A 22,823-nucleotide genomic window follows, 5' to 3' on the forward strand; every position below is an offset into this window, starting at 1 on the left:
GCGCCCCCCTGTGGTCGGCGCTCACAGCACACCTGCAAATCTGCTGTGTAGCAGCGATCTTATGATCACTGCTGCATAGCAGAGCCGATCGGGTTGTGCCTGCTTCTAGCCTCCCATGGAGGCTATAGAAGCATGGCAAAAGTAAAAAAAAAAAGTTTTTAAAAATGTGAAAAAAATAAAAAAAATATAAAAGTTTAAATCACCCCCCTTTCGCCCCAATCAAAATAAATCAATAAAAAAAAAACCCAACCTACACATATTTGGTATCGCCGCGTTCAGAATCGCCCGATCTATCAATAAAAAAAAAGCATTAACCTGATCGCTAAATGGCGTAATGAGAAAAAAATTCGAAACGCCAGATTTACGTTTTTTTGGTCGCCACGACATTGCATTAAAATGCAATAACGGGCGATCAAAAGAACGTATCTACACCAAAATGCTATCATTAAAAACGCCAGCTCGGCACGCAAAAAATAAGCCCTCACCTGACCCCAGATCACGAAAAATGGAGACGCTACGAGTATCGGAAAATGGCGCAATTTTGTTTTGTTTTGTTTTTTGCAAAGTTTGGAATTTTTTTTCACCACTTAGGTGAAAAATAACCTAGTCATGTTAGGTGTCTATAAACTCGTAGTGACCTGGAGAATCATAATGGCAGGTCAGTTTTAGCATTTAGTGAACCTAGCAAAATAGGCAAGCAAAAAACAAGTGTGGGATTGCACTTTTTTTGCAATTTCACTGCACTTGGAATTTTTTTCCCGTTTTCTAGTACACGACATGCTAAAACCAATGATGTCGTTCAAAAGTACAACTCGTCCCGCAAAAAATAAGCCCTCACATGGCCAAATTGACGGAAAAATAAAAAAGTTATGGCTCTGGGAAGGAGGGTAGCGAAAAACGAAAATGGAAAAACGGAAAAAGCTCCGGGGGTGAAGGGGTTAAGGGCAAACTCAGCCAACGGCAAGAAGGTCACCCAATCATCCTGATCTGCAGAAACAAAACACCTCAAATAAGCCTCCAGAGTCTGATTAGTTCGCTCCGTTTGTCCATTAGTCTGAGGATGAAAGGCAGACGAAAACGACAAATCAATGCCCATCTTAGCACAAAAGGATCGCCAGAACCTGGAAACAAACTGGGATCCTCTGTCAGACACAATATTCTCAGGAATGCCGTGTAAACGAACCACATTCTGAAAGAACAAAGGAACCAGATCGGAAGAGGAAGGCAGCTTAGGCAAAGATACCAAATGGACCATCTTGGAAAAGCGATCACATACCACCCAGATGACAGACATGCCCTGAGACACCGGAAGATCTGAAATGAAATCCATGGAAATGTGTGTCCAAGGCCTCTTCGGGACAGGCAAGGGCAAGAGCAACCCGCTGGCACGAGAACAGCAAGGCTTAGTTTGAGCACAAGTCCCACAGGACTGCACAAATGACCGCACATCCCGTGACAAGGAAGGCCACCAAAAGGACCTAGCCACCAGATCTCTGGTGCCAAAAATTCCCGGATGCCCTGCCAACACCAAGGAATGAACCTCGGAAATGACTCTGCTGGTCCACTTATCAGGAACAAACAGTCTGTCAGGTGGACAAGAATCAGGTCTACCAGCCTGAAATCTCTGCAACACACGTCGCAAATCCGGAGAAATGGCTGACAAGATAACTCCCTCTTTGAGAATACCAACTGGTTCTTCGACTCCAGGAGAGTCAGGCACAATGTTGTACGCACCACGAAGATCTATCTTGGTGAACCACTTGGCACCTTTAATCCGGGCAAACAAGTCCGACAACAGAGGCAAAGGATACTGAAATTTAACAGTGATTTTATTCAGAAGCCGATAGTCAATACAAGGTCTCAAAGATCCGTCCTTCTTGGCCACAAAAAAGAATCCCGCACCAAGAGGGGAAGAGGATGGACGGACATGCCCCTTCTCCAGAGATTCCTTGATATACGAACGCATTGCGGTCTGCTCAGGTACAGACAGATTAAATAATCTTCCCTTAGGAAATTTACTACCTGGAATCAAATCTATAGCGCAGTCACAGTCCCTATGAGGAGGAAGAGCACTGGACCTGGACTCGCTGAATACATCCTGGTAATCAGACAGATACTCAGGAACTTCCGAAGGAGTAGAGGAAGCAATAGACACCGGCGGGGAATCACCATGAATTCCCTGACAGCCCCAACTTGACACAGACATTGCCTTCCAATCCAAGACTGGATTATGGGTCTGTAACCATGGCAGACCCAAAACGACCAAATCATGCATTTTATGCAGAACAAGAAAACGAATCACCTCCTGATGTTCAGGAGTCATGCACATGGTTACCTGTGTCCAAAACTGCGGTTTATTTTCCGCCAATGGCGTAGCATCAATACCTCTAAGAGGGATAGGATTTACCAACGGTTCAAGAACAAAACCACAGCGCTTGGCAAACGACAGATCCATAAGACTCAGGGCAGCACCTGAATCCAACAAACGCCATAACAGGGTAGGAGGACAATGAGCAAATTAAAGTCACAGACAAAATAAATTTAGGTTGCAAATTACCGATGGCGACAGGACTAACAACCCTAGTTAGGCGTTTAGAGCATGCCGATATAACATGTGTAGAATCACCACAGTAAAAACACAACCCATTCTGACGTCTATGATTTTTCCGTTCATTTCTAGTCTGAATTCTACCACATTGCATTAAATCAGGTGTTTGTTCAGACAACACCACCAGAGGATTCGCAGCTTTGCGCTCCCGCAAACGCCGGTCAATGTGAATAGCCAGCGCCATGGAATCATTCAGACCTGTAGGAATGGAGAAACCCACCATCACATTCTTAATGGCTTCAGAAAGGCCATTTCTGAAATTTGCGGCCAGAGCACACTCATTCCACTGAGTAAGCACGGACCATTTCCGAAATTTTTGGCAATACACTTCAGCTTCATCCTGACCCTGAGAAATAGCCAGCAAGGCTTTTTCTGCCTGAATTTCAAGATTGGGTTCCTCGTAAAGCAATCCGAGCGCCAGAAAAAACGCATCAATATTTGCCAATGCCGGATCTCCTGGCGCTAGCGAGAAGGCCCAATCCTGAGGGTCGCCCCGTAAGAAAGAGATAACAATTTTTACTTGCTGAGCTGAGTCTCCAGATGAACGGGGTCTTAGAGATAGAAACAATTTACAATTATTCCTGAAATTCCTAAACTTAAATCGGTCTCCAGAGAACAGTTCAGGAATAGGTATTTTAGGTTCAGACATTGGACTACTGGTAACAAAATCTTGTATGCCCTGCACACGAGCAGCAAGCTGATCCACACTTGTAATCAAAGTCTGGACATTCATGTCTGCAGCAAGCACAAGCCACTCAGAGGTAAAGGGGAGGAAAAAAGAGAGGAAAGAAAAAAAAAAAAAAAACTCAGACTTTCCTTTCTTGTAATCCCACTTCTGCAATGCATTAAACATTCAGCCTTGGCCTGGCATACTGTTATGACCCCAATGGCAGAGGGTCTCGAAAGTACATACCAAGTCTGCAAACACAAAAAACCAGCTCATAGGGCAGTGGTAACTGGGCTGACCATATATCTAATCCTAGCACCACAAATAGCAGCAGCCGGGGAACGTGCCTACGTTGGTTCTAGACGTCTCGCGCCAGCCGGAGAACTAACTAACCCTAGAAGGGAAAAGATAGACCTTTCTTGCCTCCAGAGAAAAGACCCCAAAAGTTGGATACAAGCCCCAACAAATAATAACGGTGAGGTAAGGAGACAAGACAAACGTAAGAATGAACTAGATATTTAGCAAAGAGAGGCCCACTGACTAATAGCAGAATATAGTAAGATGACTTATACGGTCAGCAAAAACCCTATCAAAATTTCCACGCTGGATATTCAAGAACCCCCGAACCGTCTAACGGCCCGGGGGGAGAACACCAGCCCCCTAGAGCTTCCAGCAAAATCAGGAATCACATTTAGTACAAGCTGGACAAAAAATAAGAGCAATGCAAATAACCAAAAAACAAGGAAGCAGGACTTAGCTTAATTTTGCAAGATCCAGGACCAGCAGACAGGAGCAAACAGAAAGGAACTGATTACAACGATGCCAGGCACTGGACTAAGAATCCAGGAAGTTTATATAGCAACACCCCTGGACTAACGACCCAGGTGGGTGCCAAACTGAGAAAAGACAATCCCAGAGTCATATCACTAGTGACCACAAGAGGGAGCCAAAAAAGTCTAATTCACAACACTACCCCTAAAGGTAGAAGCAGGAAAGCTATCTTGCCTCAGAGAAAATCCCGAAAGGATAGGACAGCCCCCCACAAATAATGACTGTGAGAGGAGAAGGAAATGACATACGTAGTATGAAACAAGATTTAGCAAAGGAGGCCACTACTAGCTAGAAAGAATTAGTACAGGACAGAACACTGTGCGGTCAGTAATAAAAACTAGAAAAATTCCACCGCAGAGAAATGCAAAAATCTCCACACCTGACTAAAGGTGTGGAGGGCAAACTCTGCTGCCCAGAGCTTCCAGCTTAGCTGACTAGATACATACTGATATGCTGGACAAATGAGCAAAACATAGAAAGTGCTAAACAACAAAGTCCACAACAAGTGAACTGCAAAAAGACAAGCAAGGACTTAGCTTTGCTGAAATGGTCAGAGTGACAGGGAAATCCTCAGAGAGCCATGACTCCAAGCTCAACAATTGACAACTGGCATTGAATTAGGGAAAAGGCCAGACTAATATAGCAGAGCCAGAAAGATGATCAGTGAAAACAGCTGCTGATGCTAAATCCAAAAAGCAGCCATACCACTCAAAACCACAGGAGGGAGCCCAAGAGCAGAACTCACAAAAATGCTACTTATAACCACCGGAGGGAGCCCAAGAGCGGAATTCACAACAGACACCCCATGAAAACACAGCTAAGGCGCCAACAAGGAGGAGGTGGAGTAATGTTTTGGTCTGGAATCATGGGGAGAGAGATTGTCGGCCCCTTTATGATCCCTGAAGGGGTAAAGATGAACTCCATAATCTATGTGGAGTTTCTAAAACAACACTTCCTGCCATGGTTCAAGAGGAAGTACTGTGCTTTCCGCAGCAAGATCATTTTCATGCATGATAATGCACCGTCTCATGCTGGAAAAAACACATCTGCATCTCTGGCTGCTATGGGCATAAAAGAGGACAAACTTATGGTGTGGCCACCATCTTCCCTTTACCTCAATCCCATTGAGAACCTCTGGAGCATCATCAAAAGGAGTGTCTATGATGGCGGGAGGCAGTTCACATCTAAGCAACAGCTCTGGGAGGGTATTCTGTCCACATGCAAAACAATTGAAGCAGAAACCATCCAAAAACTGACAAATTCAATGGACGAGAAAGTTCAGAAGCTTCTTTCGAACAAGGGGTCCTATGTGCAAATGTAACATCACCTAGAATAGTTTTCACTTGAAAACTGTTTGATTTCATTTTGTAATAAGCTGATAATGCTTATAACTTCACAATTGACCATCTTTTTGTTCAAAATAAAAAAAAAGGTTGAAAACTCTGCTGTGCATAATAATTTGGAACATGCATTTTGAGTGTTTATTTTTTTTTTAAATATACTGTTTTCATAGGCAGTTTGTTCCAAAACATTGCAATTATACTAGAATAGTAGATGACTGGAAAATAACAATGACTGCAATTCAGATTCAGGTAATTTAGAGAAAATATGAGGAAATATTATTTGCATAATAATTTGGAACACAGTGTATACACCAGGGGTAAATGTTTCTCAGCCCATACACTTACTGCATGGGCTTTACAATATGAGGCCCTCCTCTAAGTCTCTTGCGAGTGGCATTGGAGTAGGTCCAAATTTTTGGCAGCCCTTGCATTCACTGCATAGGCAAACACTATGGGATACGCACTTTCTAATAATGGGAATATTTTTTTTTATGCGGCCCTCCTCTACGTCTTTTCAAAGGGGCATTTGAGTGCCTCCAAATTTAAGGCAGCCCTTTCATTCACTGCATAGGAAAACACTATGGGAGTCCCACTTCATAATAATGGAAACATTTTTTATGAGGCCCTCCACGTCTCTTACAAAGGGTATTGAGGTGCGTTCAAATTTGGGCCAGCTCAAGTATTCACTGCAAAGGCAAACACCCACACCCTTTTGAGCCTCTGCCTCCTTTTGGGACCCCCAGTATGAAGTGGGCTGCTTTTCCACCAAACCTTCCATCGCCTGGCATCTCTCGTCCCGTCCGACCAGTATATTGGCATTCCGCAGATCACCCTAGGCAACCCAAGACTGTACGGGCCTTGGCAGGGAATGCACAAACCGGTCCATCACCACCCGTTCTACCATCTGTGCAGGGTTAGAGGACTCTGGCTGCAGCCACTTCTGGAACAGGTGCAACAGGTCAAACATTTGGGAGCGCAATGGTTTGTCCTGGTGATAAGCCCACTAAGCCCTGAGAATCATTTTACCCTCAAACGTGCCAGAATCTCCGTTTTTAGCTTGCCATACTCTTTAGCGTACTGCAAAGCTAAATCATACTATGCTTTCTGGCATTCCCTCGTCAAGTATGGTGCCACTACCTGTGCCCACTGCTATGGCAGGAGTTTCTCTCTCTCAGCAACCCTTTCAAACACCATCAGGAAAGGATCAACATTGCAATTCTCCATTGTAGATTCTTCAGCCTCTCCACTGCAATTTCCTCAGCTTCAACATAGAAATTCTCCACTGCAGATTCTTCAGTTTTAATATTGCAATTCTCCACTGCTGAGTCACTGCTTGTGACTTTCAGAGTCCCTCCTTCATAAATGAAACAGAATGTGTCTGATGTGTCACACACCACATGACCAGATATTGTAAAATGTTAAAATGACATTTCCCAGTGAATGCATTTGTCTTTGTTGAAAGCAATGCAAAAGTTGAAAAATGCATCAAATACGCTACGTGTGAACATAGCCCAAGGTGTGGAGGAGCATTTTTGTTTATTTATTTTTCCTTATATACAAGTCATTACCCTGGAAAGGAGGTTCCTTAACATATTTCATGAAAAAATACATTTTTGTTTCGTTTTTGTATGTTTTATTGTAAGTCTGTTAAAAAGTGGCGTAGGACTCTGACAACATTGTCCACAGCAGTGACCTGGAAGTCAGAAATGCTTCCATGGGTCTTCCCCATGATGTGTCCATATCATTTGAGCACTGTTCCCATCGATTTCCGCATTTTAGGGTCACTCTATAGTCCCCCAGGGGGGCCGTGGTAAAAATGCTCGAGTTTCCTATAGACTTACATTGGGCTCGTTGCTTGAGTCGAGCACCCGTGCAATCCAATGTGCTCGATCTGAGCAATGAGCATATGAGCATTTTAGTGCTCGCCTATCACTACATATGATCCAAAAATCCTAAACTACCCTCTGACATTTTTCATTCTCTCCTCAATCCAAGCGTTCAGGCCTCAACAACCGACCTCAACGCTGGCTATCTGGCCAATAATTTCAAATAAAATATCGAACATTTCTCCTCATTCTTCATTGAAATGTTCTCCTTATTCCCTAATATCAAACATTCTCTTCCATCCCACATTCCATTAGGTCACTTTGTGTCTTGAAGCGGTCATGGACGAAGAGGTTTCACGGCTCCTTGCATCTTGTAACCCTACTACCTGCACCAGTGACCGTTTTCCCTCATATCTCGTTAAGTCACTTTACCTGGCTTTCACCACTCACCTAACTAAACTTTTTAACCTTTTAACATACCTGTCATTTGGTATCTTTCCCTCCTCTTTAAAACATGTCAACATACACCCATTACTTAATTACTCAACCAGAACTGCACTGTTAACTATAGACCTGTCTCTTATCTCCCCTTCATTTCTGAACTTTTGAAACAATTGGTCCACCCACTTCCAATCTGCTTTCTCTCAGATAACGCTCTTCTTGACCCTTTACAATCCATTTTCCACTATTTATACTCTCCTATAGCTGCCCTTACTAAAGTCTTTATCGATCTACTAACTAAATGCTCACTACTCCCTGCTGATTCTCCTGGATCTCTCTGCAGCAATTGACACAGTGGATCAACAGCTTCTCGTCACTATGCTCCCCTCTATGGGCCTCAAGGATACTGCTCTCTTGGTTCTCATCCTACCTCTATGACTACTCCTTTCTCTATCTTTTGGTGGTTCCTTCCTCGTCCACTCGTCTTACCCTTACTGTTGGGGTTCTACAGGGTTTAGTTCTAGGTCTCCTCTTCTTCTCCCTATATATCGCCTCAATTTTAAGTACCATCTATATGCTGCATACATACATTTATACATACAGTATAATCTCCTGACACATCATCCCTGCAGAACTACAAAATACCAATGATCGTATTTCTTCCATGTCACGTGTAATCCTTATATTGGGTCCTGTGAGGATGCACCAATGCTGGCGCTGGTAATGCCGAGCTCATGACTGCGAGTGTGTGATTTGCATAAGTAAGGTCATGTGCAGAATAGATGGGTGTGGTCTCTCTTAATACAAGTGTACTGAGCAAGGCCAGACACAGACTAGTTGGAATGTAGCTGGAAGTATGCAATTCAAATACTTGTGTTTACTTGACCGACCGCTTCCATTGTTAGCGCTGAAGTATACTCACAGTACTCGCAAAAAGGGACTGCCGACTAGTAGCCTAAGGCAGGACAACGTATTTAACCCCATTCTGCCATCAGATGTACTATTTCGTTTATATGACCTGGGACTTAATTCCCATGGATGGAATAGTACGTCTCGGGCGATCAGCCGCATTCAAGGGGGGAAACGTGGCGGATCGTGGCAGGATGTCAGCTGATTCTCACAGCTGAAACCCGGCACTAAGTGCCAGGAGTGGTCACTAACTGCTCCTGACACTTTAACCCCAGGAACACAGTGATCAAACATGATCGCAGTGTTCCAGAGCCGACACAGGGGCTCACAGATCTGTATGCTATAGAAGCAATCAGTCTGCACAAAATGATTGTCCCACAGTGGGACAAAGTGTAAAAGTAAGAATGAAATAATTTTTTTTAAATAATTAGAAAAATATTTTAAAAAATAATAAAAAATCAATATTTATCCTATCAATAAATATCGAAATGAAAAAATTAAAACAATAAAAGTACTCATATTTAGTATCACCGCGTCCATATCGACACGACCTATAAAACTGTCTCACTAGTTAACCCCTTTAGTTATCACCATTAAAAAAAGGCAAAAAAACAATGCTTTATCATCATACCGCTGAACAAAAAGTGGAATAACACGTGATCAAAAACACAGATATAAATAAATGTGGTACCACGAAAACATTATTTTGTCCTGCAAAAAACAAGCCACCATACAGCTCCATCATCGGAAAAATAAAAAAGGTATAGCTCTCAGAAAAAAGCGATGCAAAAATAATTATTTTTTATATAAAATAGTTTTTATTGTATAAAAGCACCAAAACTTTTTATAAAAAGAGATTAATTGAGGCATCACTGTAATCGCACTGATCCAAAGAATAAAACTGCTTTATCAATTTTGCCAAACATTGAATGGTATAAACGCCCCCCCAAAAGAAATTCATGAATTGCTGGTTTTTGTTCATTCTGCTCTCACAAAGATTGGAATAAAAAGTGATCAAAAAAATGTCATGTGCCCTAATATGGTACCAATAAGAGCATCAAAAATCAAGACCTCACTTCGCTCTGTGGATTAAAATATTTAAAAATTATAGATCTCAAAATGTGGTGATGGAAAAACTATTTTTTGCAATGAAAAGCGTCTTTTAGTGTGTGACAGCTGCCGAACATAAAAACCCGCTATAAATAGTAAATCAAACCCCCCTTTATCACCCCTTTAGTTAGGGAAAAATAATAAGATAAAAAAGTGTATTTATTTCATTTTTCCCATTAGGTTTAGGGTTAGAGTTAGGGCTAAAGTTAGGGTTGTGGATAAAGTTAGGGTTAGGGTTGGGGCTAGAGTTGGAGTTAAGGTTTGGATTACGTTTATGGCTGGGGTTAGGATTAGGGTTGGGATTTGAGTTAGGGTTCGGATTAGGGTTAGGGGTGTGCTTGGGTTAGGGGTGTGGTTAGGGTTATGGTTACGGTTCGGATTAGGGTTAGGGGTGTGTTGGGGTTTAGGGTTGTGTTTAAGGTTGGGATTAGGGTTAAGGAAGTGTTGGGGTTAGGGTTAGAATTAGAATTGGTTAGGCACCTCAGTGCGTCTCCAAATGCGACATGGCATCCGATCTCAATTCCAGCCATTTCTGCGTCTGCCCAAACAGTGGTTTACCCCTACATCTTGGGTATCAGCATAATCAGGACAAATTGGACAACAACTTATGCAGTCCAATTTCTCCTGTTACCCTTGAAAAAAAAAATTGGGGGGCTAACAATTATTGTTGTGGGAAAAAAATGATTTTTTATTTTCACGGCTCTGAGTTATAAACTTTAATGAAACACTTGGGTTCAAAGTTCTCACAACACATCTAGATAAGTTCCTTGGGGGTCTAGTTTCCAAATTGGGGTCACTTGTGGGGGGTTTCTACTGTTTAGGTGCATCAAAAGCTCTGCAAATGCAACGTGACACCCGCAGACCATTACATCAAAGTCTGCATTCCAAAACGGCGCTCCTTCCCTTCCAAGCTCTGCCATGCTCCCACACGGTGGTACCCCCCACATTTGGGGTATCAACATACTCAGGACAAATTGCACAACAAATTTTGGGGTCCAATTTCTCCTGATACCCTTGGGAAAATAAAAGTTTGTGGGCTAAAAGATCATTTTTGTGTAAAAGAAAATTATTTTTTTATTTTCATGGCTCTACATTATAAATTAAAGTGAAGCAGTTGGGGGTTCAAAGTGCTCACCAAGCATCTAGATAAGTTCCTTGCGTTTTCTAATTTCCAAAATGGGGTCACTTGTTGGGGGTTTCTACTGTTTAGGCACATCAGGGGCTCTCCAAATGCGACATGGCGTCTGATCTCAATTCCAGTCAATTCTACATTGAAAAAGTCAAACAGTGCTCCTTCCCTTCCGAGCTCTGCCATGCGCCCAAACAGTGGTTTACCCTCATATTTAGGGTATCAGTATTCTCAGGACAAATTGCACAACAACTTTTGGGATCCAATTCATCCTGTTATCCTTGGGAAAATAAAAAATTGGGGTCAAAAAAATCAATTTTGTCATAATTTATATTTTTTTTTATGGCTCTGCATTATAAACTTCTGTGAAGCACTTGGGGGTCTTATTTCCAAAATGGTGTCACTTGGGGGGTTTCCACTGTTTAGGCACATCAGGGGCTCTCCAAGTGCTACATGGCATCCAATCTCAATTCCAGCCAATTTTGCATTGAAAAGTCATATGGCGCTCCTTCCATTCCGAGCTCTGCCATGTGTCAAAAGAGTGGTTTACCCCCACATATGGGGTATCAGTGTACTCAGGACAAATTGTACAACTAATTTTGTTGTCCAATTTCTCCTGATACCCTTGGTGAAATAAAACAAATTGTATCTGAATTAAATTTTTTGTGAAAGTTACATTTTATTTTTTCCATACATTCCAAAAATAACCTTTTTGAATGTGGTTTTGAGCACCTTGATGGGTTCAGTTTTTAGCATGTGTCACTTTTGAGTATTTTCTATCATACAAGGCCCTCAAAGTGACTTCAAATGTGATGTGGTCCCTAAACAAAATGGTGTTCTAAAAATGAGAAATCGCTGGTCAACTTTTAACCCTTATAACTTCCTAACAAAAAAATTGGTTCCAAAATTGTGCTGATGTAAATTAGACATGTGGGAAATGTTACTTATTAAGAATTTTGTGTGACATATCTCTGTGATTTAAGGGCATGAAAATTCAAATTTGGAAAATTGCAACATTTTTTAAATTTTCGCTAACTTTCCATTTTTTTTTATAAATAAACACAAGTCATATCAAATAAATTTTACTACTATCATGAAGTACAATATGTCATGATGAGAAAACATTGTCAGAATCACCGTTATCCATGGAAGCGTTCCAGAGTTATTACCTTATAAAGGGACAGTGGTCAGAATTGTAAAAATTGGCCTGATCATGAACATGAAAACAACCCTTGGGGGTAAAGGGGTTAATTGTTAAGTTCCCCAGATGTTTCATTTCAAATTCATGTATACAGATAATATATGGATTCCTCTAAGCTAAGAGAATTTTATCCACTCGAGTCATCTATTCTGAACAATAATGCTGAATTCTTCTGTCACATTTTTTTAGTGTAACACTTGTAATTTACAACATGGGTTTCATGTGCTTTTATAGCATTATTTGTAATTGCTGAAGTCTTAGAAAAGCCTTTGGCAAAAATGGCATATCCAGAACATGGTGCATTTTAGAAAAACTCCACTGATTCCAGGAACACCACAGCTACTGTAAGGCTACTTTCACACTAGCGTCGGGCACTGCACGTTGTGGAGAAAAAACGCATCCTGCAAAGTTGCCCGCAGGATGCGTTTTTTTTCCATAGACTTTTATTAGTGATGCATTGCGACGCAGTGCCACACGTCGCAACCGTCGTGCGACAGTTGCGTCGTGTTTTGGCGCACCGCCACCACAAAAAAAAGTTACATGTAGCGTTTTTCATGCGTCGAGACCGCCATTTTCTACCGCGCATGCACGGCCAAAACTCCGCCCCCTCCTCCCCGGACCTTGCAATGGGGCAGCGGATGCGTCATAAGACTGCTTCCACTGCCCACGTCGGGCATTTCTTTCACAGCATGCGTTGGTACATCGGCCCGACGCACTGCAATGGGCCCGTACGGACGCTAGTGTGAAAGCAGCTTAAATCACAAATCAAGAAAATTTTAAGGAAACACTTCCTATATTTTACTATATATTGCAAAGTAATATCTGGCCACAGCACACTCTTTTGGTCTCTGTCAGGTGAATGGAGCAGTGATCTATTTAACTTTTGCTCCCAGCCCATACAGCAAGCATGCAATGCAATGTATGATGCCAACTATGTGTAGATTAGTGATGAGCGAGTAAACTCGTTGCTCGGGTTTTCCAGAGCACGCACAGGTGGTCTCCGAGTATTTGTTAGTGCTCGAAGATTTAGTTTTCGTCGCTGCAGCTGCATGATTTACGGCTGCTAGACAGGCTGAATACATGTGAGGAATGCCTGTTTGTTTGGGAATTCCCTCATGTATTCAGGCTGTCTAACAGCTGTAAATCAAGCAGCTGAGGCAACGAAAACTAAATCTCCGAGCACTCACAAATACTCAGAGATCACCCGAGCGTGCTCGGGAAAACCCAAGCAACGAGTATACTCATTTATCACTAGTGAACATGCTTCCATGGCAAGCCAAGAGGATGCACATTATCTTTACTATAAGGGCTTGTTCACACAATTGTAATATCGTTCCACATGCTGTTCCTTAAAAAAACTAAATGCACTCAGACAATCAGGATTGCACACTCAGTGGAAAAAATTAAATAAGTTGTCAAGACTCCACAAGCTAGGAAAAATACACATTACCTGTGGATAGAAACAACAGCTGACATGTGGATTGTAGCTGCATGCTGTCTCCACTCAACTCGACTTGCATTTCACTGATGCATCTTCCTGGGATGCCACTGAGTGTGCAATCCTCTATTAGATGTTGCATCAGAATACCACTCAGATAGAAACAGTGTATGAAGGGGAATTTTTCTCCAATAACCTTTTGCTGCCACACACACTTTATCTGTCTCTTGTATATACATCCTGGGCAACACTAGTAATCAGTAGACATGGACAATTTTTCATTTTGAATGCCAACTATTTCTCAGGCTATCAGGGGCACAATGGGGTGTATCTGAATAAATTAATATATTCAACCCAATTTTTTGAGGGCTTTAGTGTAATTGTTCTACTGTGGTTTCTGTGGCATTACATTTCAAAGATGATTGTGAATACCCTGTGTGGAAGGTCAGCTCACTTAGCTATTCACCGAGCTACACATATGAACACACATATGAACACTTTAGGTCTCTGGATGGTGTATTACTTCATAAACCATAAAGTAAAATAAATAAATGAAATAAAATAGTAGCAAAAAAAGCCTTTGTAGCACAATTGAAAATAAAATAACCATACACAGTCCTTTCCAGTATGGCTCCCCCCTTCTAGGACAAACACAAATAGCAGCTGGAGCTTCAAGCTGGAGGCTTCCTTCCTCCAGACAGTACAAACAGGAAAAAACACTGGCTGGACATTTAACTCCCTCCAACCACACCCATAAGGTGGAGACATGGTGAGTAGGCGTCCCGCCCATTTCTTACCTATTCACCGCCGAAACCCAGACTCTGGAAACAACAGATTTACTCTCAGCACATATCATGCTGGAGGGAAACTTTTGGGTTCCACATCACACAGGATAACAACCTTTGCGACACATATCTCCCCTCACATACCGTGCCAGTGACCCTGTCACACGTATTATATAATTTCTTATGTAGATATCATATTACTTTATTGGAGCTGTTCCCATGCTTTGCTGATATCTCATATACTTCACTGATTTAGTTTTTATTTTTTTAGTTGCTTTACTGAGTAATAATCATTGAATTCCAATATTAACGATGTACTATATGTTCACTGCAGCTGTATGCCATCTGTTTGTTTTTGGTACCTTTTTAACCTTATGTATGTTTTTTACATTGCTATACTAAAGATTTGATTTTTATATATTTCATTTCTGTACAACACTTCTTGATCCAAATATGACCTATATGTCATGTGATCTATATGGATTTTTATGTTATAGAGTGTTGCCCTCTCCCTAGTTGGGTAGGTGGGCTTGGGTTGTTTGTTCATCATGTGAATAAAATTGCAGCATGCACTAGTTTTTTCAGCAAATCAGATGAGACTCACCCATTAAAGTCAACTGATGGTAAAAAAAATGGGATGCAATACATATAATATTTGCTTTTTCTGGATACATTGCAATTCTGTAACATTTGAATCTGTAAATGATCCTATAAATGATTATCAGCTTCTGCTGTAAAAAAAAAGACTTGCACATGGATAACAAGTGAGATAAAAATTTCTGGTTGAAAACGACAATTTTTTTTTTAAGCTTGTGTGAACCTGGCCTAATAGGAGATAAAGAAAAGGGTGGAGCAAAATGAAGACATTTGTTACCTTTATCCACAATTCATAAACTGATGAGGAATACATATATATATATATATATATATATATATATATATATATATATATATATATATATATATATATATATGTATATATATATATGTATATATATATATATATATATATATATATATATATATATATATATCTATCTGTACACTAGATGGTAGCCCGATTCTAATGCATCGGGTATTCTAGAATATGTATGTAGTTTATTTATGAAGATTTTAGAATAATACATTGAATACACAGGATTCGGCCGGCCGCGACCAATTAGCGAAGAGTGGTTCAAATACTGAGCCAATTCTTGGCCGAACTGCGCCTGTCGCTGATTGTTTGCGGCCGGCGACGTAGTATATGGCACAGTCACGTAGTATATAATAGCCCACGTAGTAAATAGCACAGCCACGTAGTACATAGCACAGTCACATAGTATATAGCACAGCCACGTAGTATATAGCACAGCCACATAGTATATAGCACAGCCCACGGAGTATATAGCACAGCCCACAGAGTATATAACACAGCCCACAGAGTACATAGCACAGCCACGTAGTATATAGCACAGCCCACGGAGTGTATAACAGCCCACATAGCATATAACACAGCCACATAGTTTATAACAGCCCACGTAGCATATAACACAGCTCATGTAGTACATAACAGCCCACGAACACAGTATATAACACAGCCCACGTAGTGTATAACACAGCCCACATAGTATATAACAGCCCACATAGTGTATAACAGCCCACGTACTATATAGCACAGCCCATTTAGTATATAGCACAGTCACATAGTATATAACAGCCCACATAGTGTATAACACAGCCACGTAGTATAGAGCACAGCCCACATAGTTATATTGCACAGCCCACGTAGTATATAGCACAGCCCACGTAGTATATTGCACAGCCCACGTAGTATATTGCACAGCCCACGTATTATATTGCACAGCCACGTAGGATATTGCCCAGCCCATGTAGTATATTGCACAGCCCACGTAGTATATAGCAATGTGGGCATCATAACCCTGTTTAAAAAAAGAATTAAAATAAAAAATAGTTATATACTCACCTTCCGTTGGCACCCGGATCCAATGACCGATGCTCCTTGCGTGCTCCGGTCCCAAGAGTGCATTGCGATCTCGCAAGATGATGAAGTTGTGGTCTCGCGAGACCGCTATGTCATCATCTCGTGAGATTGCAATGCATGGAGCAGTCACTGGAGCATCGCGAGGAGCGGGAAAGGCTTGTTCCTGATCCAGGGGGGCCAACGAACGGTGCGTATATAACTATTTTGTATTTTTTTTATTATTTTTAACATTAGATCTTTTTACTATTGATGCTGCATAGGGGACTTCAGGGGAGTATGGAGCGGGCACTGACTGCGGGGAGTAAGGAGCGGCCATTTTGCCGTCGGACTGTGCCCATCGCTGATTGGTCGTGGCTGTTTTGCCGCGACCAATCAGCAACTTGGGATTTCCGTGACAGAAAGAGAGAAAGACAGAAGGACAGACAGAAAGATGGAAGTGACCATTAGACAATGATATAGTAGATATATATATACACTATATATATATATATATATATATATATATATATATATATATATATTATATAAAGCTGAATGTGTGGGTGTGTGTGTATGTATGTGTGTATGTCCGGGATTGGCATCTGCACCGTCGCAGCTACAGCCACAAAATTTTGCACAGTCACACATCTGGACCCCGAGAGCGTCATAGGCTATGTTGTGAGGTGAAATTCACCAAACAATTTTGCCCCTATCTACATAATGGGGAAAAAGTGAAAGGAAAAGTGTTGGAGGCAAATTGACAGCTGCCAGATGTGAACAAGGGGAACTTAAAGAATGAGAGCTATGGTGCCAAAGAGTATATACCATACAGTTGCTAATGTGGAGCCCCCACATGGGATACTCACCACACACAGGGATATGAACACACACAAAATGCGCCACACACTACCATGTGCTTGAACACATATACCACCCTCAGCACTGGTGTTGAGCGATACCTTCCGATATTCGAAAGTATCGGTATCGGATTGGATCGGCCGATACTGGCAAAATATCGGATCTCGCCAATACCGATACCCGATACCAATACAAGTCAATGGGACACAAATATCGGAAGGTATCCTGGATGGTTCCCAGGGTCTGAAGGAGAGAAAACTCTCCTTCAGGCCCTGGGATCCATATTCATGTAAAAAATAAAGAATAAAAATAAAAAATATGGATATACTCACCCCACCGGCGGACCCTGGACCTTAGCGATGTAACCGGCAGCCTCCGTTCCAAAGAATGCAGAGTGAAGGACCTTCAATGACGTCGCGGCTTGTGATTGGTCGCGTGACCGCTCATGTGACCGCTCACGCGATCAATCACAAGCCGCGACGTCATAGCAGGTCCTACACTCACTGCATTCTTAGGAACGGAGGCTGCTGGTTACACCGCTAAGGTCCAGGGTCCTGGTTCTTTATTTTTTACATGAATATGGATCCCAGGGCCTGAAGGAGAGTCTTCTCTCCTCCAGACCCTGGGAACCATACACTGGGAACTTCCGATTCAGATTTCCGATATCACAAAAATATCGGAACTCGGTATCGGAATTCCGATACAGCAAATATCGGCCGATACCCGATACTTGCGGTATCGGAATGCTCAACACTACTCAGCACACGTTTCACCACACATATACTAACCTCACCACATAAAAGTCGAAACACAAAAGTCACCACTCAAAACTCGCCACGTGCAAAATTCGCCACATGCAAAACTCGCCACATGCAAAACTAGGCTCACGCAAACCTCGCCACACGTGCAAAACTCACCTCATGGAAAACTCGCCACATGCAAAACTTGCACATGCTGAAAAATTGCCACATGCACAAAAGTTGCAACACATGCAAAAGTTGCCTCACACAAAACTTGCACATACTCAAAACGCACCAGACAAAAAACTCGCCATGTGCAAAACTTGCTGCACACAACTTGCTACACTAACTTGTCACATGCAACTCGACACACAAAAAGTTGCTACACGCATGTTGCCACACAAAACTCATCTCACCAAAGTCGCTACATGCATGTCGCCACACGCAACTCAACACACACAACTTGAGACATGAAACTCGCCCTAAAACACACACAAGTCTGGTATTATCCTTCAAAAATAAAAATCTGATTAATAAGCAGACAAACTACAAGAGCAACAAATGTACCATATAGGAAATACGGCAGCTGTCAGTCACATGACCTGTCTATTATGTGTATGTGTGAGCTAATATATACTGCCGGTGGAGAGGACTTCCTGTTGGCTGGAGATTTTTCAGGCTGCTAATTTAGCTTACAAATACTGAGGTAAAAATACTGACCAAATAATGTGTGAACGAGGTCTAATACAGGAGGAGATGACACACAGATATATACTATATACAGGAGGAGATGACATACAAGTACATACTATATACAGGGGAGATGACACACAGGTATATACTATATACAGGAGGAGATGACTTACAGGTATATACTATATACAGGAGGAGATGACACACAGATATATACTATATACAGGAGGAGATGACATACAGGTACATAATATATACAGGAGGAGATGACACACTGGTACAGTATATACTATATGCAGGGGAGATGACACACAGGTATATATTATATACAGGAGCAGATGACACACAGTTATATACTATATACAGGAGGAGATGACATACAGGTATATACTATATACAGGGGAGATGACACACAGGTATATACAATATACAGGAGCAGATGACACACAGGTATATACTATATACAGGAGGAGATGACTTACAGGTATATACTATATAAAGGAGGAGATGACATACAGGTATATACTTTATGTAGGAGGAGATGACACATAGGTATATACAGGAGGAGATGACATACAGCAGGTATATACTACATACAGGGGAGATGACATACAGATAAATACTATATATAGGAGGAGATGACATATAGGTATATACTATATACAGAAGAGATGACATACAGGTATATACTATACACAGGAGATGACACATAGGTATATACAATATACAGAAGGAGATGACATACAGCAGGTAAATACTATATACAGGGGAGATGACATACAGGTATATACTATATACAGGAGGAGATGACATACAGGTATATACTATATACAGGAGATGACACACAGGTGTATACTATATATAAGGGAGATGACAAACATGTATATACTGAGGGGAAATTGAGGTGTGAGGTGAAAATGAGGGGTGTGAGGTGAAAATGAAAAGGTTTGAGTGCAAAATGAGAGGAGTGAGGCAAAATAGTGGAGTGATCGGAAAATGACAGATGTGAGGTCAAAATGACAAGTGTTAGGGGAGAAAATAAGAGGAGTGAGGGGGAAAATGAGAGATGTGAGGGGGAAAATGAGAGGCGTGATGGGAAAATGAGAGAAGTGAGATGCTATAACTAACCACAGATATTTACTATGCCCAGGCAACGCCGGGCTCTTCAGCTAGTGTATATATATATATATATATATATATATATATATATATATATATATATATATACATAAACAGTATATATTTAAATGCCCCTACGCTGCAGTAAAAATGCTGGCACTTTATATTGCGATACACTCAAGCTTTTGTAAGACGAAAAACAACTTTAAAAATAATACTGTGTTACAAAGGTTTTGTCCCTCGGACAATTTTGAGTGTTCATGATAGATTTTTTCATGCTGATTTCAGAAATGACTTCAGATTTTTCCTGTCACGAAAGGTTTTTGAGACATGATATGAAACATTATAATATTCTGTTATAATTCTAAAATCATGGATTACACTACACAACAAATTTCAGGGAAGTTCTTGTCCCCTGAGAAAATTTTATTGTATCTTACAGATTTTGATATGCTGAACATGAATATGTGCTCCAAAAGTCTGTATTACCTAAGGTTTTTCACCCCTTCATGACGGAGCTTTTTTCGATTTTCCGTTTTCGTTTTTCCCTCCCCTTCTTTCCAGAGCCATAACCTTTTTATTTTTTTGTCAATATGGCTGTGTGAGGGCTTATTTTTTGTGGGACAAGCTGGCGTTTTTAATTATTTCAATTTTGTGCAGATATGTTCTTTTGATTGCCTGTTATTGCATTTTAATGCAATGTCGTGGCCACCAAAAAAATGTAATTAGATTTTTTATCGCTACGCCGTTTAGCGATCATGTTAATTATTTTTTTAATTGATAGATCGGGCGATTCTGAATGTGGCGATACCAAATATTTTTAGGTTACAGGATACGGACTTTGGGAGCACATATTTGTGTTCAGCATATCAAAATCTATAAAATACAATAACATTTTCTCAGGGGACAAGAATTTCCCTGAAATTTGTTGCGCAGTGTAATAAATAATTACAATAATTAAAAGTAATAAATAATTATAATAGTAGTAATATAGATAATGATATAGCAGGGCAAATGAATGAAGTCGAGCAAATCAAGTAAGGCAGAAATAGCACATACTGAACATGGAATAAATATTTATTGATACCATACCCATCAATATAAATTGTGGCAGATAAGAATAAATTAGGATCACTACTATAATAGCAATAGATAAACAAGCTGTTAACTCTTTCCATCCACAATTACACATATAACACAGCATATACAATATATAATGACTTATCAGTTACATTAATTTGCAGATGACAGACCTTTAGCGGTTCTTATATTTGCCCCATCAGCACTCACCATTTCATTCTCCTCTCCTTCATTAAGCACTGCATGATTTTCTGCCATTCCTTCATGTACCAGTGCGACTTTGCAAAACTGAGTAAGGAATGTGGCAAGTCTTAATCCCTTCTGATCTGGAAACTTTTCACTGCAAAACATTGGTCTCCTGACAGTACAGCCTCCAGATTTGCCTACAGACTCTTATTGGATGTTTTTATATTGGGCACAAATATCTCCTTTAAATGATGTATGAGTATCTGCATATAAACACATTAGAAACTTATTTAAACTATATTTAAATTCTCTGCTTTCTCATTTCAATATATGTAAAAAATATTGATTCTAGATTCAAGTGACAAGGAGCAATATAAGTATTGTCACTGGTATAGAATAGAAAATTATAGTGGCTATAAACCATGAAAAAGAATGAATGAATTAATGATATCCAGGTATCACAGAAGATGATATAGGACTTTACTGCAGCTATGTTGACGTAATTGTTTCCATAAGCATTTTATTGGGAAAGTAATATGAAAAGTGGTGGGGATATAAAAGGGTGGGAGTGAGCTAACTTTCAATTAGAGAAATGAGAATAATGAAGGAAACAATGAAAGCGGGAAAGTGCAAGATCAGTGGAGGAATATCTTATTTTCAACAAACAACACTAACATTCAAAACTAAAACATGCAACACTTGCATGAGACGGGCACATTAAGAGTGTTTTAATTCACAACTAAATGTACCGCAGCATTTAAATATTACTCAGTCAACACTAAAACAAAAGCTTGCTTATATGGGACACTATTAGTGCTTTTACATATATTGCAGGGTCAAATTTTCTGCCCAGATTTGATCTCTGAAAATACAGTATGCAAAATCTACATTCACAGTGGCTGCAATGTGCACGAGACAATTATGGTTCCTTCCAAATGCTACAGAAAAGTCAGTTAGTCAATACTTGGAAAAAAAAATATAAATATATATATATATATATATATATATATATATATATATATATATATATATATATATATATATATATATATATATATATACTGGACGGAGTGTATAGCTCTCCCAGAAAGTTAAACTGAGCGAGATATTAAAATTGGGTAGTACCACAGCCATTTTATTGCCGGAGTCACACTACTGTGAGATACGGCCGAGTCTCGCAGGTTAAAAACAAGCTCTGGCACCGGCACTCCGGAGTGGAGCGTGCGGCTCCATGTATTGCTATGCGGCCGCACGCTCCGCTCCAGAGTACCGGTGCCAGAGCTTGGTTTTAACCGGCGAGACTCGGCCATATCTCGCTGTAGTGTGAGCCCGGCCTATTTATGATAGTTCAGGGCCGGGTTATATTGGAGTGGAGATGAGGATTTAGTGGTGGGACTCATCACTCCCACACCCGCTCCAGTATAGATTTTGCTGGAGGCTTAGCAAGCTCAAATGAGAGAGGTCATCTCTAGAGATGAGCAAATTTGTTTGGAAAGTGATAGCCAAACATAAATTTGGCACAAATATGGCACATTCGGATTCGTGATTGGAAATCCAAGCAAAATTTTATTAAATTTGTAAAAATTGGTAACATTCTGTAAAAGTGCGGGAAAATATTTGTGTTGCCACAAAAATATTTTAAACACTTTAGCAACGATAATGGTGGTGTATCATGAGCATAGGGCGTGTGCTTGATGAGAGAAGGGGGCTTTCAGAATTCAGAGATGTGGTTTTAGGTAGCAGGATTCTCCTGCTGCACAGGATAGATCCCAAGCCTTGCCTGCATCTGCGGTCTCCCATCCAGCTTTGGCCACTACAGGTGCTGCTGAGCATAGACATCAGTCCCAGCATCTTGCTCATGCCTATGCTATTCCTCTGGTTACTGTTGGCTCTTCAGCC

At 40.8% G+C, this 22,823-nt stretch overlaps 1 protein-coding gene across 1 annotated transcript in view; it reads right to left on the reverse strand.

Annotated features, from left to right (window-relative positions):
• The window catches only part of LOC143808061 (putative cation-transporting ATPase 13A4), a 381,893-nt gene extending 360,804 nt beyond the window's left edge, over positions 1–21,089 (reverse strand). The window contains exon 1 of the mRNA XM_077290321.1: positions 20,949–21,089. Within this exon, the coding sequence (XP_077146436.1) occupies positions 20,949–21,089 (141 nt within the window). The remainder of the gene's footprint in view (positions 1–20,948) is intronic.
• Positions 21,090–22,823: the final 1,734 nt, after the last annotated feature.

The sequence above is a fragment of the Ranitomeya variabilis genome, chromosome 2 (assembly GCF_051348905.1).
Source record: "Ranitomeya variabilis isolate aRanVar5 chromosome 2, aRanVar5.hap1, whole genome shotgun sequence".
Classification (NCBI taxonomy): Eukaryota; Metazoa; Chordata; class Amphibia; order Anura; family Dendrobatidae; genus Ranitomeya; species Ranitomeya variabilis.